The following is an 18032-nucleotide window of genomic DNA, read 5'->3' as shown; positions in this document are numbered from 1 at the left end:
GCAGACCACCACAGGCCTCCTCCGATACAGTGGAGTCGCCAGCCGCTTCTTTTCACCTGACAGTGAGGAGTTTCACCAGGGGGGCGTGGCGCGTGGGGGATCACACTTGTCCCCCCCCCCCCGGACAAGCGCCCCAACTGACCATAGGAGGCGCTAGTGCAACGACCAGGACACATACCCACATCCGGCTTCCCACCCGCAGAGACGGCCAATGGTGTCTGTAGGTACGCCCGACCAAGCCGGAAGTAACACGGGGATTCGAACCGGCGATCCCCGTGTTGGTAGGCAACAGAATAGACCGCTACCCGGACGCCCCTAGCATTTTCTTTCTACTCTCACTCAACATGGTTAGTTATACTTGGAGAAACTGTTCCCAGTGGCTCCTTATAACACCTGTTAAAATGTTCTCTACGACTTTGACGGACAGCCTTAAGGAGGGGTATTACGTCACAGTTCAAATCTTCCGCTGTTGCTGCAACACGCCTAGAAGAGAAAGACCATTCGCTTCCTTTGTGGGTTGCAAAGGTTCTGTCCCTGGCCCAAAAATGACGTAACCACAACGGAGATCTTTGGCCAGGCACCAAGTCTGTTTCAACACTGTCTAGTCGGTATATGTATGTTGGACAGGCCGGAGAAAGACCACATGCCGCACGTTGTAGCTCCAGTAACAGCGATATCGCTGGTATCTGAAATCCTGTAAACACATTATAGAGGCCCTCTTTCGCCATGTTTTAATGGATTTTTCAAGGCGCGGGGCCAGCGATGAGAGCACGACTCCCCCCCCCCCCCCAAACAAGAGGCCATGGGATAAGGTCATCAGCAAGCTGATGCTCCGCGAATGTTTCTGCGATAACTGCTCTCGGACGAGAATCGGCGCGAGAACGACTATCCGAGGGGTTTGTCAGATGCATCGTTTGTATGGCGCCCCCTGTGCAGATCCACGTTGATTCGCCCGAATATCTGTCAGATATGGGACACAAACACGCGCGCGCGCGCGCACCCACACACATCACAGGACGCATATTTTAAGGCGTAAACTTGCCATGTGACTCCTCCAATGACAGAAGAATGTCACGCAACACTATCTCCACCAGGGCGGCAGTGGTTAGCGCGGTCGCCTCACAGCAAGAAGGTCCTGGGTTCGAGCCAACCTTGATGGGTCGTCCCGGGTCGTCCTGTGTGTGGAGTTTGCATGTTCTCCTCGTGTCTGCATGGGTTTCCTCCAGGGGGCTCCGGTTTCCTCCCACAGTAGATCAGGTGAATCGGCCATACTAAATTGTCCCTAGGTATGAATGTGTGTGTGTGTGTGTGTGTGTGTGGGTGGGCCCTGTCATGGCCTGGCGGTCTGTCCAAGCTGTCTCCCCGCCTGCCACCCAACGACTGCTGGGATAGGCTCCAGCATCCCCACCACCCTGAGAGCAGGATAAGCGGCTCAGATAAAGGATGGATGGATGGACTATCTTCACCACACAGGACCCTCGTGAAGAGTTTATTACTTCAGCCAGACTTGGGTCAAGTCTGGCTGAAGTAATAAACAGCAAGGAGCTGTCTTTTTCCTCAGAATGCGGGGGAGTTGCCTTGCTCATTGGAAATAGCTTAATCGCTGTTTTTGTTTCCTTACTTTCGATGACCTAATATTTGACATCTGTCTATTAAACATTACAAATGGTGCAGATCCCGGGTCACCACAAGCTCAAGATCAACTGTCTGTTGGCTGAATTGAGTCCTCACATACATTTTGAGCCAACCTACATAGATATATTTACATAGTGGCTATAAAAAGTCTACACACCCCTGTTAAAATTGCAGGTTTTTTGTTATGTTAAAAAAATGAAATTGCGACTCATAAAGATACATAAAAAGACATATTTTAGGGGAAAAAATTAAAAATATAATTAGCTGGTTGCACGAGTGTGCACACCCCTAAACTAATACTTTGTTTAAGCATCTTTTGATTTTATTACAGCACTTGGTCTATTTGGCTGAGAGTCTTTCAGCTTGGCACATATGTTCTCCACCCACTCTTCCTTGTAAAACCATTCTAGATTCATCAGATTGCGAGGGCCCCCCCTGTGCACAGCCCTCTTCAGGTCACCCCACAGATCTTCTATTGGATTCAGGTCTGGGCTCTGGCTGGGCCTTTCCAAAGCGTTGATCTTCTCCTGGTGAAGCCATTCCTTTGCCGGTTTGGGTGTATGCTTTGGGTCGTTGGCGTGCTGAAAGGTGAAATTCTTCTTCAGCTTTCTTGCAGGCGCCTGAAGGTTTTGCACCAAGATCGACTGGTATTTGGAGCTACTGATGATTCCCTCCACCTTGAATAAGGCTCCAGTTCAGTCTGCAGAAAAGCAACCCCGAAGCATGATGTCGCCACCACCATGCTTCACTATGGGTATGGTGCTCTTCTGGTGATGGGCGGTGTTGTTTTTGAGCCAAATATACACTACCGTTCAAAAGTTTGGGATCACCCAAACAATTTTGTGTTTTCCATGAAAAGTCACACTTATTCACCACCATATGTTGTGAAATGAATAGAAAATAGAGTCAAGACATTGACAAGGTTAGAAATAATGATTTGTATTTGAAATAAGATTTTTTTTACATCAAACTTTGCTTTCGTCAAAGAATCCTCCATTTGCAGCAATTACAGCATTGCAGACCTTTGGCATTCTAGCTGTTAATTTGTTGAGGTAATCTGGAGAAATTGCACCCCACGCTTCCAGAAGCAGCTCCCACAAGTTGGATTGGTTGGATGGGCACTTCTTTGAGCAGATTGAGTTTCTGGAGCATCACATTTGTGGGGTCAATTAAACGCTCAAAATGGCCAGAAAAAGAGAACTTTCATCTGAAACTCGACAGTCTATTCTTGTTCTTAGAAATGAAAGCTATTCCATGCGAGAAATTGCTAAGAAATTGAAGATTTCCTACACCGGTGTGTACTACTCCCTTCAGAGGACAGCACAAACAGGCTCTAACCAGAGTAGAAAAAGAAGTGGGAGGCCGCGTTGCACAACTGAGCAAGAAGATAAGTACATTAGAGTCTCTAGTTTGAGAAACAGAGGCCTCACAGGTCCCCAACTGGCATCTTCATTAAATAGTACCTGTTAGAGCCTGTTTGTGCTGTCCTCTGAAGGGAGTAGTACACACCGGTGTAGGAAATCTTCAATTTCTTAGCAATTTCTCTCATGGAATAGCCTTCATTTCTAAGAACAAGAATAGACTGTCGAGTTTCAGATGAAAGTTCTCTTTTTCTGGCCATTTTGAGCGTTTAATTGACCCCACAAATGTGATGCTCCAGAAATTCAATCTGCTCAAAGAAGTGCCCATCCAACCAATCCAACTTGTGGGAGCTGCTTCTGGAAGCGTGGGGTGCAATTTCTCCAGATTACCTCAACAAATTAACAGCTAGAATGCCAAAGGTCTGCAATGCTGTAATTGCTGCAAATGGAGGATTCTTTGACGAAAGCAAAGTTTGATGTAAAAAAAATCTTATTTCAAATACAAATCATTATTTCTAACCTTGTCAATGTCTTGACTCTATTTTCTATTCATTTCACAACATATGGTGGTGAATAAGTGTGACTTTTCATGGAAAACACGAAATTGTTTGGGTGATCCCAAACTTTTGAACGGTAGTGTATCTTTTGGAATTTTGGCCAAAAAGTTCCAACCTGTGTCTCATCAGATCCTAACACATTTTTCCACATGGCTTTGGTAGACTGGATGTATGTTTTTGCAAAATTTAGCCAGGCTTGGATCTTTTTCATGTGAAAAGGCTTCCGTCTCGCCACCTACAGCCCAGACATATGAAGAATATGGGATCCCCCCCTCCTCTTTTTTTTTCTCCCCAATTGTATCCGGCCAATTACCCCACTCTTCTGAGCTGTCCCGGTTGCTGCTCCACCCCCTCTGTCGATCCGGGGAGGGCTGCAGACCGACTACCATATGCCTCCTCCGATACATGTGGAGTCGCCAGCCGCTTCTTTTCACCTGACAGTGAGGAGTTTCGCCAGGGGGGCATAGCGCGTGAGAGGATCACGCTATTCCCCCCCCCCCCGAACAGGCGCCCCGACCAACCAGAGGAGGCGCTAGTGCAACGACCAGGACACATACCCTCATTTGGATTCTCACCCGCAGACACGGCCAATTGTGTCTCTGTAGGGACGCCCAACCAAGCCAGAGGTAACATGGGGATTCAAACTAGCGATCCCCGTGTTGGTAGGCAATGGAATGGACCACTACCCTACCTGGAAGCTCGGGATTGTTTTAACATGTAGGGAGAAACCAGGACTTGGGAGAAAGAAATTCCTGCAGCTCCTCTAATGTTGCCTCGGGCCTCTTGGCAGACTCCCTGACCAGTTTTCTCCTTGTCTTCTCAATCAATTTTGGAGGAACGTCCTATTCCTGGTAACATCACTGTTGTGCCATATTTTCTCCTTTTGTTGATGATTGTCTTCACTGTGTCCCATGGTATATCTAATGCCTTAGAAATTCTTTTGTACCCCTCTCCTGATCGATACTTCTCAACAAGGAGATCCCGTTCATGCTTTGTAAGCTCTTTGTGGACCATGGGTTTGGCAGTTGGACACAACCAAGATGTAAGGAAAATCCTACAGGAACAGCTGACCTTTATTAGGGGTTCATCAGTCACTTGAATGATGGCAGGTGTTTACTAACCAGTATCAAAGACGGTTGAGTCAGTTTATTGACAGATACCAGTAACGTTGTATCCAGATGAACTGATTCAACCTTCTTGGATCTTCTTACCTGGATTATTGAGCATCAAGACACACTAACCAATATTTAACATGAGTTTGAATGTGACTGCTTAATTGTGTACATTGCCACACCTCCAAATATAAAAGGGGGTGCAGAATTATGCAACTAGGTTATTGTAAATTTTGTGGTTTAACCTAAATGTTTCGTTTTTCATTTTAGTTTTATAAGTTGCAATTAAAAAGAAAAAAGTGGAAAAAATTCTGGCACGATTTATCTTGGTTTCATTATTTTCACATCACTAAAACCACTTTAACAGGGGTGTGTTGACTTTTTACATCCACTGTATATTCTCACACTGGTGTGCTTTTGTTTCAACTTCCTTTCAGGAAGTGACTGAGGCCTACAGAAAGCTAAAAAATAAGGAAAATCTTACTTTCGGGTGGTAGCACACAGCCAAACAATCACTCTCACCTGTCAGCACAAAGCTATACAAAAAGTATGCCGTCTTTACACAGCTGTTACCAGCTATTAACAGGAAAAGAGAGGCTTATTTTACAAACCGAGGCTGGAAGAGAAAAGAACATGGATAAACTTTTAAGATGAGTCGAGTTTAGAATTTTCAGTGGAAACCAATGGAAGACTGACGTTTGAGCAAAGAAATTAATGTGAACAAACAAACTCTAAAGTCCATCAAAGGGGCTTTGGCTCTGTTATCTGCGTCACTGTATTTTATATTACATCTGAATGAAAACATTGGAAACTAAGGCCGGTGAATTGGTTTAAAAACTCCTTTCAATCATTGCCTGAATTTTGCTGAAGTAAACTGTTGCGACACCTGGAGGTCAAAGCTGGTATTACACTTCCAGGCCAATTGCACCACTTGGACATTGTCTGTGAATGTTCTCATTCATCCAGGTCATGGTTATCCAAAGGAGTTGAATCAAGTGCAACTGGACTTGGTATATATCCGTGAAGACGTTTCGCCTCTCATCCAACAGGCTTCATCAGTTCGTGCCTTTCTGACTAGACCAAGCTAGTCTAGTCAGAAAGGCACGAACTGATGAAGCCTGTTGGATGAGAGGCGAAACGTCTTCACGGATATATACCAAGTCCAGTTGCACTCGATTCAATTCCTTTGGACACTTGGACATTGTAGAATAAAAATAAATTAATCCAACCCTGTTGGCCACCAGTAAATCAGTAAAGAAAAACGTCACATTTGGAAAAGGGGGTAACTTCCACACAATTCTAATAAAAAAAATTAAAAAAAAAGGCAGAAACTGCTCATCTTTTCACAAATCTAGTGTCCCGTTGACAAAATAACGGGATACTATAAAAGGGGCAAGAAAGAAATCATAAATCTATACTCACTTTCTGGACATTTTAAAGATGCTTCACATTTCAAGGGGAATGATATTTCTAAAATGAAGAGCTTTACCACCTGAGCTGAAAAGAAACCATGTACATCTACATATTGGACAGAAGCCAGAGGTCATCAAATAATACACACATTTATTTTATATAAAATGAACCAGGTGTTGCAATATTAACAGGTATACACATAAGACCCTCACTGAAAAACTACTGTATCCAACATAGCAGCTAGGCACTGGACGATGTTGGACGTCATCAGAACGTCTACATGCTCCTCCAAGTGCCTCTTCGGATCCTGTAGAGATGACAGAAGAGCAAAAGTTGCAAGAAAAGACAAAAGAAAATCAACAAGGATTTATGGCCTAGATATTTTGAGTAAATGCAACATGAAATTTTGAATATTTCACTGCATCCCTAAGATTATTGTCCCATTTTATTCATTTGAAATGTGATGATGTGGCAATAATTAAAACATAGTTAGATGTTGGAGCCAGAGAGAAATAGACCTGTTGCAAGTGATTTTCTTGGACTACAAACCAGGTGTACAAATTATTGTGGCTCATGTGATGTCAGCTCAACAGTAAATAGTCCACACCCTTGTAAAACCAGAGCTAAAACGGGCAGTCTAAAGTTGATCAAACTACATTGCCACATCGTCTGTCCATCCAACAGAAGCATCACCACATCGGCATCACGTTTCAATCTTTTTTTTCCTGCTGGAGTCGTTTCCAACATGTAATGTGTTCGCTGCTGCACCAGTGTTCGTCCTACCCAGTCAAAATATGCCAACAGTGGCATACAGAGACAGGAGAGCTTTTCCAACCAAACATGACAGTTAGCATTATGCAAACTGACTCCATGGTCCAGATGTTGTAGATGACTGGGTTATGGATTGTTATGGAAATGTTACAGATTGCCACTTTAACCATTTTCCTCTCTGGTCACAAAAAACGACCACAGAGGCGGCTGGGATTTATTAGATGTAGCAGGAAGTTGAGGTTTCATTGTTACCTGTTTTCCAACATTCTTGATGGCCAACTGCTCTGGGGTCATTTTGTCCTCCTCTTCTACAGCCTTGGTGAAAAGACATTGTTCATTCATACTTTCAAATGGAAACACTACTAATAACGTTATATCCATTTCTTAAATGTCATCCACTTAACAAAAGAGTAAAAAAGCATAGTTGAAACTTGTTTTAGATTCATTTTTGTTGTACCTTATTGTAATTCTTCGCCAGTTCCAGCATTTCCTTGACAATAGTCTCATTGAGCTTGCAGTGCTCACTGTAGTCCTGCAGGGTCAAGCCCTCCATCCAGCTTTTCTTATGCAAGTTCAACAGCATCTAGATAACACAGGGATATTGTCATGTTTTGCAATTTCAAGATAACACAAAATAAAAACTTTGGATATTAAAGTGGGGGTAAGCAATCCTGGGCGGAAGTTAGCAAAAGTTAGCTATATTATAAAAACATCCTGCAAAAGAAACCGCCCCCTCACTTCTACCTGAGAGCCTCATGAAAGTGCAAACTGATTGACAGCAAGTACGGGGCAATGGAGGTGCTGGCTTACAAAGAACTCTGACTGACTGATAAGGAGCCGGTAGAGAGAACATTTTCTGTCTTCATTTATAGCAACTAGGGCGGCCACAGAGACTGGATTTTTTTCCTCAGTGCATCTACTTACTTTATAGCTGTAGGGATGTAGAAATAGTTTGACCAAATATCATAAAAAGTGTTCAAACATAAATTGCTGATAGCCACTTGAAATCTAGCAAAATAAGGTGTATGAGTCAAACCTTCTGCTCAAGCTCATTTTTCCTGTAATTGATGGTAATTGAGTAGTAGTGTCTGTTCAGTCCATGAATCAGAGCCTGAAAAGAAGGAAACTGTTTAGCAAACTGAACAAGATACATGTAAGCAAATACACCTTTGCATTTTGGTAACTATCAGAACTGGTTCAAAAGAACATATGAAATGTGAATGAGCATGTCGGTGATAGTCATTGTGGCCATGTAACTGGACAGCATAAAAAACCCAGACAAAATGGGAATCTTCGGTCATGGTCAAACAAAGACTACAGTCATAGGTTTTATATTTGACCATAAGTATTATCATCATCTGCAGATATGGTTACCTGAATAGAGGGTTTGTTCAGATGACCCAGGTTTGATGTGGTTTGTCTTGGTTCATGGCCCAACACCATCATGTTGGCATTGATCAATCTGAAGGCATCAATTACAACCTGTAAAGGATATGATTGGTCCAACGTCACGCCACTTATATAACAGTTACCAAGACAAGCGCACTAAAACCCAACATCTACTTGCAACCCAAATGTCCATACCTTTCCTTTGACGCTCTGGATGGGATCGACCACAACGGCCACAGCTCGCTCTGACAGGGCCTCAAAGCTCTGCTGTGTGTTGATATCCACCCCAGACAGCCAACAGCCAAAGCCAGGGTGACTGTGGTACCACCCTACCACCATTTCCGGCCTGGTATGGGACATGGGCAAGGTAAAGCAAAGAGATGTTATGAGAAAATCTTATTTACTGCAAACAGATGCTGCTGTGAGCACTTTCTGCACCAAAGAGCATTTTTGTTCTGACAGAAACACACAATCTTTCGAAGACTACATAAAGTAAATAAGGCTTGCCAGGTTTGGTGGAATAAAATGTCTTAACAAAAAATATCACTAATTAATAAACAATTATGAAAACAGTCCAGGCTTATTTTTTCATGGGAGTGCAATACTTTAAGAAAAAGGTCTGTTTATACAGTACATATAAAGAAGTTAGGGGATTGGTATAGCCAATTTCAGGGCAGCAGCATATTTATGCACAATTCAGCAGATATGCAAAGGAATTTTGACACATAATTTACTTGGAGTTCAATTCATGAAGGGAAGCTCAGCGCAAACATTTGAGAAGCATTGATATATGACTACAGTTATATTTGACAGATATATGGACTGCATTTTTATATAGCACTTTTCTAGCTGCAACAGCCACTCAAAGCACTTTAAAATTAATTCACTGTAAAATTATATATCAATATATATTAGAGAAAAATAAACACAAAATAACCCACAGTTGTCTGGACAGAACACATACATTTGCTGGTTGGCTGACAGAGTGACATTAAGTGATTCAAATGCCTCCTACACACACACACAAAAAAAAACTAAGTGTATAAGTGTGTGCACACATACACACACTCATACACCGATGCCGGTGTCAACCATGCAAGGTAACAACCAGCTCATCGAGAGCGGTTAGGGATTCGGCTTCTTGCTCAGGGACAGACATTTTTGCCAAGAGGAGCCGAGGATCGAACCTGCAGCCCTCCGATTACCAGACGACCTATTCTACCGCCAAGCTAATGCCGCCCCAAAAATACCTGCAGGTCATTTAATAAGTACCAAGTACATATATATTTGAACTGTTTCTTCTTAACCCTTCTGAACAGGGCTGCATGGGAAGGCTTTAGGCACTGACAGACCACAGAGACATCCCACAGATGTAATGTACAACTAATCTTTCTCAATAGAAACTTAATTACAGTGAGTATTCTGCCACCAGAACAAGACCTTAAGAAAAAGACATACATTCCATTAAAACTTGAATTTCGATGACGAATCATGACTGCGTGTGGGAGACGGTGCTTTTCTACTTGACCAAAAATGCAAAATATTTAAGTTGGAAAAAATAAAAAGGGGTGGGAGGGTACACAGTCATGGGTCTAACCTCAAAGCTGCAATCTGTGACTTTTTTGTCTAATTTATCTATTTGAAACCTAATGAGGATGTGTGGCGATTCTACTGGAGATACCATCAATATTACAGTAGAACTATGTTACAATATAGATGGATGTAGGAGGAAGAGAGAAATAAAACCTGATGTAATTGATTTACTCATATACAAACAAGGTACAGCAGTCATGCAGCCACTGTCATAGCCATTGTAGCCAGTCTAACGTATATTACAAACTACATCTCAGAGATATATATAAAATTTCAGCAGTATTCTATTTCTACATTATATCATATAATAATATTATAGATAATAGAATATTTCTAATTCTAACTTCTACAGTAATAATGATAGTTTGTCCAACAGAATCATGGCTACATCACCATCACATTTAACAAGCACATTTTTTTTCTGCTGGGGTTGTTCCTGGCATGTACATGTCTGCCAATGCACCAGTCGGTGCAACCCGACCAAAACATTTCAACAGCAGTATAGAGAGGCTGAAGGGTGTCGCCAACCATGGTAAGGGTGCAGGTTAGTATTATGTATCCTGACTCCATGATCCAGATGAATAAAGTAATTTATGAAGGGAGGAAAATTGCAGATTTCAGCTTTAAGGTAAAGTTAATAAAATAAATAACTGCTAATAAAACAGTAGTTATTTGTTTACTTTACATTTGGTGGAAATGATCAAGAAAAGGGAGAAAAGAATGACCTTTTTCTTTGTAACTGAATATTGCAACAGTGCCCAGAGCCATACAATCTTGGTAGTACACCTCTACAAAAATACTTAAAGCTGCATTAAGAAAATTCTGACCGCTGGATGGCAGACAGCAAGGCTACATAGAGTCCAAGACACACTCACAGCTAAGCCACTCGCCACCCTTCACTTCCTGTGTCTCCAAAGATGTTAAGCCCATCTACGGTGCCCAAACTACGTATAATAAACAGCGCGTGCTTGCTATTCATTTTTTCAGCTAGACAGCGCTCACGGACAGGAGAGGTAGGAAGTGCCATAGCCTAACATGTCTGGCAATGAGATATTATATCCAACAAAATAAATACTGCCGTCTTTACTGTGTTGGTGTACCTAACAATGTAAATTAATCTTTTCACCAGTCACTCTCTGTTTGATGCTTGGTGATTTCGCGCTGAACAGGCAGTGGTAGTGTTGTGAATTTGCAAGTTGTGAGCAGCTTATCCACGATTTTTTTCTTTTCTTTTTTTTAATGGGGGGGTATGATGCGGGAAGGAGGAACTCAACCAAAGAAGGAAGTGCACTTTTCCAGACCAGCAAAACCAAAATTTGAGTTTAAAGTTAAGGAAAACTACAGACTGCATGTTGATTCTCAGTGGAATCAGCGGTACTAACGTTCCTTTCAAATTTGAGGGGGTGATTTGATATCAAAAATATTGCTTAACGCAGCTTCAACTGCATATTATTCTCAGACAACATTTAGACATGACAGGTCAGCATCAGTTTTTCATCAAAAGGATATAAACAGACTTGACCTTACTTTAGTCTGGCACATTTTGGTGCTTTTTTTATAGAGCCTCAATCCTAGATTCCAATAAACATCTTTTTTACTAGCAATGCTGAACGGTTTGTGAAGTATTGAGCAGAACGCACTCTGAAAACATCTCCCAAATCTGCATCCTATTCATTCTTTCCTGTGCTCTATGACAACAAACCATGCATTTGAAATATAGGGCCAGCCAAATTCTACTTTTTAATGCTTTCAGAGCATGGCCATTACTCTGCTAGTGAATAGAACATTTATGACATCATCATATATTTAATAATTATATCTATTAACTTTGATCACCCTTCTTAAAAGTTAATAGTCACCAATTTTCAACCTTATCACTGTCTATCTGTGACAAGGATAGCATATGAAAAACACCAAAAAACACCTGCAGTTGTTGGAGATAATTTTTGCATCTCTGGGGCAGCAGTGAAACCAAGTTTTTTTTCCGGCAGCCAAGTAATGTATCGTGACGTCATTTAGCAGCCAGGAAAATTACAGCCTGGCAAGATTTCTAATACACTGCAAAAAATGGAAATCTTATCAGGTGAAAATATCTTGTATTTGGTAAAACAAGTCCAATACTGAATAGAATTATCTTGAATTATCTTATACAGTGGAATAAGATAATTCAAGATAATTCTACTCAATATTGGACTTGTTGTACCAAATACAAGATATTTTCACTTGATAAGATTTCATTTTTTGCAGTGTTCTCTACTCTAAATATGCTGTTAAAAAACACATCCTCATTCCCTCAATTACATTACATTTCTAATATTGTGAACAACGTCCCACAATACTAGTGTAGAGGATTTTACGGATGACGATACAGACACGTGTGTGCAACGCATTCTGGCACTGTAGGCACTGTGAGAAAGACTGTGAGCAGGAGAACATTGATTTCTCTGTCGATATTGTACACAGTGAGAACTTTATTGCGTCAATCGACTTCACTAATCAGTACTGATTGCACATACACAAAATCATTGCTCAAATTTCCCGGTGAAAAAATGAACACGTCTATATTCTTAAGGGTTAAGCTGCTTTGTGCTTTTACCAATTGTAGACTTGCTGAAACGCTCTAATAAATTTGTGAATTTGGGCAAAATATTATTCAAATAAACTTTTAAAAATGCACATCTCTAATCATATATACAACAGCTTCACCTGCCCGTCTGCTTCAGCATGTCCAACATCTTGGCCTGGAACACAGGGTCGACTGCCTCAACACTGACACCCTATTAAATTGAGAATCAGAATTTTCTTTTACCCAAAAAGGAAACTTAATCAAAATGCCAAACTAAACACTCTGCTGCATAAATGTTTACAACATTATGGTTAACAATTAGCTACTAAATAAGTATAGACGAGAAACTAAACTGACTATCAATACAAATGCACAACAGATGGCTAGCAGGTCAAAGTAATTGCTACTATAGGCTACAGTGTTGTGCAATCTTGACATCAGATAGATACATACAGTTCCTGACTGGGGCATGGCAAACACATCAATAACTCGCACTGTGTAGTCATCAACAAATTCTCCCAGCATCAATCCCATGACCTCCATTGGTACACCAGCTCGCCCATGTTTCAGCATCTAATATATATCAACACAGAAACAGACATGTCACAGGGCGGGTAATGTCAATGTAAAAGATTTTTTTTGTTTTATTTCAAACATGTAGAAAGTGCAGTTGGAGTGTGCTTACCTTGAGCAGAGCCAAAGAGGAAATGTACACCTGTTCTGCTGTGTCCACGGCAGGGGCATCAGTGGGTGGGCCCTGTGATTAAAATCACAATTGTTGTTCATTTACTAGATAAGGACTTTCAAACGGTTGCTAAGGACATTAGATACTAACCAAGTTAATAACGATAATTTATTTTTTATACAGGAGCAGTGAAGCTTAGTAACTGGGTAATGCAGTAGTTGTTTAACGGATTTACTATCAATCTAATATGGATTATTTTTAAGTTGACATCGACCTTAAAGGTTTGGTGTAAACATTAATCTGTATATGCTCAACTAATAACGTTAACGTAACTGGGCTTGAGCCACCGTCAATTAACTTTTGGATCACAGTTAAATAAACTTACCTGACCAAGACCAGGCATTCCGCCTCCAAGCCTCAGCAACCGGTCCATATCTGTATCTCTAGATAAAGACACGGAAAATACAAAAGGTAATGCAATTACTTAAATCAGGTTGATTAGCAAGTTACGCTAACAGCTCACTTGAGCCCAATGTTAACACAACATAAACATTTGGACAGTCATAAGATGAAAAATCTTTTTTTGTTGTTGTACCGATTGACATTTGATTTAAATCTACCACCTACTTGGTTATGACAGATAAAGAAAACACCAGCGGAGTCGCTTAATACCTTTCCAGGTTAGCAAGAGGCAGATACCTACTATTAGCTTGTAGAGTTATACTGTGATGGAGTTAGCATACGTGTACTAGCTAGGATAACATGACAAAAAAAACACAATGACAAACAACAAAAACCAATTCTCTTTAACAATATCTTCCCAGTGTATCTCAAATGTAGGTTCCTGTTCACATTTCTAACTTTTATTACCTGTGGTTAAAATGCGTCAAATTGTTAAAATAGCCAGTTATTCCGTTCGCTACCAAATTAGACCGACGGGCGACAATGAATCAGCCCGAATCCTCGCATTACTTCCGTCGCACTGATGACGTCGTTGATCGGTGCCTACATCATTCGGACGTTAGGTGGTGCTACGACTGTTGGTTTTGAGGGGTGTGGCAGCACGTAGGCGCTGTAGTTTGTCATTCCAATTCTGGATTTAAGTGCATTTAGCGTAAACAATCAACTCTATTCCACCTTTTTCCCCATGATTACTTCAAACTCAACCAGCTCCATCTGCTAAACTGACTATTTCTTTGAAAAAACATTAAAGGTACAAAATGTACCTAAGTTAATATAAACAAAATAATAATAATAATAATTCCATGGGAATTATATGAATATACTAATAAAAGGATTACTTTTCCTGGAATTTTTTTTATTACCCATCTATTCTTATGTTTTAAAACAATTGTACGGCTCTACAAAATATGTTGTGTTGTGGTCAGAAGCGTACGTTCCCAAGTTTGACCTGCTGTTGTGTTTTAATTCAGACCACAACATAACACACTTTGCAGGGCCGTCAAATGCTTTAAAATATAAAAACAGATGAGTAACTGAGTTGGGAAACTCTAACCTATGATGTACCCATAATTGAAGTTACTGCTGAAATTCAGTATGAAAAAATGTTTTTAACCTACATGCTCATTTTGTTAAAATGTGGGCAAAGAAAAAATGATACTGCTGTGATTCTATTAACTGTGTGGTTTCTCATATTTCAATGTGCGAGCATTTCATTATTTACATTGGGACTCTAGTAGGCCCGTAAACCATGGTTGAAACTTATACTACTATCACTTAGCCAAAAAAAAACACAAAAAAAACAAGCTGATCCTTTTGGTCCTTTTTATACTGGGCGAATATCAGTCATAAAGAAGCACAACTATGCTGATACAACAGCTTGCAGGTAAGTCAAATAGTGGTGAGGTTGGCCAGCCTGCCAAGTAGGTCAGCTGGAAAGCTATGGGTCTTACCTGGACTTTCATTTTCGATTATCCTATGTTGAATGAATGAAAAGCAGATGAGAGGTGAGATGAGCTTTTTCCCCCATCTAAATCCCTCCCTTGTTACAGTAAAGAAAAGCCCCATAGGACTTATTCTTGGCTTACAGTATCAGTGAAGACAGTTCAATACATACAGTGAGCGACTGTCCAAATGTCTAACAGATAGTCAGGCTTTGCATCATAGATGTAAATCTGTCAGACAAGACAAACAGGGGAAACAAGAGCATAGTTCTGTTTTTCACAATCTACAGTGGGGTTTTTGCTCACTTTATTGCGAACACGGGCCTACTGTAAGTTTTGATAATTATTATCTTGCAGTCATACATTTATTTGCCCATAGTACCAAGAAATGCTGAGAAAGTGAGAAAGGAAACCTGGTACAAATGAAATGTGAACCTTAGTCTTGACATGTCCCCAAAGAGTCGTCAGCTTCGCTTTTATCCGGGTGGAGTTTACCCATTCACGATTACTCACTGGGTTAATTTGCCAAACTCAGCATACCATATGTCTGACTAACAGTCCCAGATTTGATTCATATCCTGAAATGCGAAAGCTGTTCACTTAAGTCTTCCAAGCATATTGAATGTTATTCCCAAGTCTTTTTGGTGAATGAACTCATGTAAGGCTACATGATCATTGTGAGATTTGCATGCATACAATACACAGTATAGAAAGTATAAAGTACAATATACAGAGATGTAATGGAGAGCAAAATGCACCCTAAGTTGGACCATATTTTAATTTGTTAATTATAGTTTAACCACACTCAAGACAATGCAAATCGTTTTGGCATACATGCAGAGAATATGTTGAATGATATTTTCCTTCTGCAGGTTACATGTATGTATGACTGCAGCAAGGAAATATGGCAGTTTTATCTCTTTGTTGCTGTTCTTTGCATTTTCATGAAACTTTATCTAAACACAAAATACAACAAAATCGATTAATTACACCTTTTATAAGATCTGACAACCAAACTGGGTAACAAGCACAGGGTGTAATCTCTGTGCAGGAGTCGGCTGTTGCAGCTGATTAGCTGTTTTAAAATTTCACTTTATTCTAAGGAACATCAGAGGCAGCTTTGTAACATGACACCAGCCTGAAACCATAATCTTACCAGCAGAGGAAGCAGGGAAGAGAAATGTGATGCCTTAAGAGCTTCCCTGCATCCTGATGGGATTTGGATTTGGCTTCACTGTATAAATCTCCAGCAGATAGGTACTACTGGCTGGCACTGCTGCAGGCAGTTATCTGACTGCATGTGATAAAATGGGTCTAATTATACAAAAGTTGAAAGCAAATATCTATTTCCCTTTTATTTACCAAGATGATTGATTACATGTTAAATGAATTTTACTGTGTGATTGGCACTGACAGGTATAGGTCAAATAATATGTACATAAAACACACAACACACACACACACATACACACACACATATTGAACCTCATTTCCTTCTTTATGACATTTGAAGACTATATTCGCCGGCGGCATAATTGTAAAAGAATGGACTACTCACATATGTTGTATCATATCTCCTATCATATGAGTAAATGGCTGGCCCTCGGTCATTATGTCAAATCTGAGGTATGGATTTGGAAATCTAATTGAGTTTGTCTCTATTTGCTCCTCACTAATCTTTTCCAAAAGGTCAAGGTTAATTCATCAAACCACTGGCGAAACCACATGTCAGCTCTCGGTTAACTGAGTCATATGTTTCACTCGTGCAACTACTCAAACCTTCTGCTTTTTAGAGCTGCTGTTGATTGTTTTCAGGTTAATTCTGACTTATTCAGAGGCAAAGCTGTCAAATCTGGAAGTCTCGAGTGAGTTACTCGACTTTTTACCAAATAATGAAATTTTCAAGAACCCCGTAATTGCACACCCCAATGTTTAAGAACCCAAATACAAGCTAGCATTATACTGCAACAGCAATTTGCAAAATGCAGATGACAAAAACATGAATTGGATCAAGTGGGCATGCAGAGTGGGTGAGTGAGTGAATGAATGAATGAATGAATATTCATTCATTCGTGAATGAACCAGATTTTCCTATACATTTCTAGGTGTGGGAAATTTAACTGATTTATCACCTCTAACCAGAAAAAGAGTAACATTAACTCGTTTACCAAAGAAAGATGGGAAATAACAATCCTCGTGTATGCTCCAGTCAGTATTTTCACAGAGGCCAGTCAGATCAAGTCAAGTCAGTGCTATTTGTCAGTGTATATTTTTTCCACATTTCCATTTTTTTCTTACCTTTCATTTGTAATGTCTTTATTTGTATGGTTTGATGTACTGCAAGTAGGTTACGGACCACTGATAAGTTTGTATTAATACATTCCAAAGGAAAGCATCATTTTGATGCTTTCCTTTGGAATGTATTAATGTGGCAAATGTTTTCACAACAGTTGTAATTCAGTTTGCATTTTGTGGTGTTTCAGACCTTTTATTTAGTTACAGACTAAACAATGTTTTGTAAACTATTATTTGGTGACTGGTTTTGTGCGTGTGTGTGTGTGTGTGTGCGTGTGTGTGTGCGTGCGTGTGTGTGCTTATAGTCCCAGCAGGACTGCATTCATATGAAATAATGGTAAATTCATGTGCATCATACAATTCCATCTATCTTCCTTAAGACATTGGCTATACTTAAACAGGGCCAATGTAGCAGTATCTAAGAGATCGGATCTGAATCAAAGATGGGCCGCACGGGGGGGGGGGATCAATATTATCCCGCAAAGTATCGAATATGTTTCCGTTTGAAAAACTGGCTATTTTTAGTACATCAAAATCATTCAGAATTCCAACAAGGCTGCACAAAATGTGAACGAGTTGTACCATGTTTAAGATGTCAATCTGAGCTCAGCCCACTTTAGCTACCTCTAACCTGTTCAATAATAACGGCAAATAAAAAACTAAACGGAGTAAAACGCGTTTCAGTTCCACTGTGTCTTTACGTTAAACGTAGAGAGGAGCTGTGACCTCCTGCCTAGTTCAGCCCTACTTC

The 18032-nt window shown here is 40.5% G+C and overlaps 1 protein-coding gene across 1 annotated transcript; it reads right to left on the bottom strand.

The window, feature by feature from the left end:
* Positions 1-6208: 6208 nt before the first annotated feature.
* psmd14 (proteasome 26S subunit, non-ATPase 14) lies at positions 6209-14057 on the bottom strand. The gene is made up of 11 exons (XM_056278756.1): positions 13953-14057; positions 13468-13525; positions 13083-13154; positions 12851-12970; positions 12538-12608; positions 8434-8584; positions 8224-8331; positions 7886-7960; positions 7307-7432; positions 7102-7164; positions 6209-6385 (listed from the first exon to the last, which is right to left on the bottom strand). The coding sequence occupies exons 2-11, from the start codon at positions 13513-13515 to the stop codon at positions 6287-6289; spliced, it is 933 nt and encodes a 310-aa protein (XP_056134731.1). The 5' UTR covers positions 13516-13525; positions 13953-14057; the 3' UTR covers positions 6209-6286.
* Between the last annotated feature and the right edge of the window lie 3975 nt (positions 14058-18032).

This window comes from Lampris incognitus, chromosome 4 (assembly GCF_029633865.1).
Source record: "Lampris incognitus isolate fLamInc1 chromosome 4, fLamInc1.hap2, whole genome shotgun sequence".
Classification (NCBI taxonomy): domain Eukaryota; kingdom Metazoa; phylum Chordata; class Actinopteri; order Lampriformes; family Lampridae; genus Lampris; species Lampris incognitus.
The sequence above is the reverse complement of the archived record's forward strand: the minus strand, read 5'-3'. Positions and strand labels throughout refer to the sequence as shown.

Bases quoted from the DNA above. Each gene is read 5' to 3' on its own strand.
- psmd14 (XM_056278756.1), bottom strand. From the start codon at position 13,515: ATGGACCGGTTGCTGAGGCTTGGAGGCGGAATGCCTGGTCTTGGTCAG. The intron at 13,155-13,467 runs GTAAGTTTATTT...TTTTAATCACAG, and splicing joins GAATGCCTGGTCTTGGTCAG to GGCCCACCCACTGATGCCCC. The intron at 7,165-7,306 runs GTACAACAAAAA...CTTTTCACCAAG, and splicing joins TGGCGAAGAATTACAATAAG to GCTGTAGAAGAGGAGGACAA.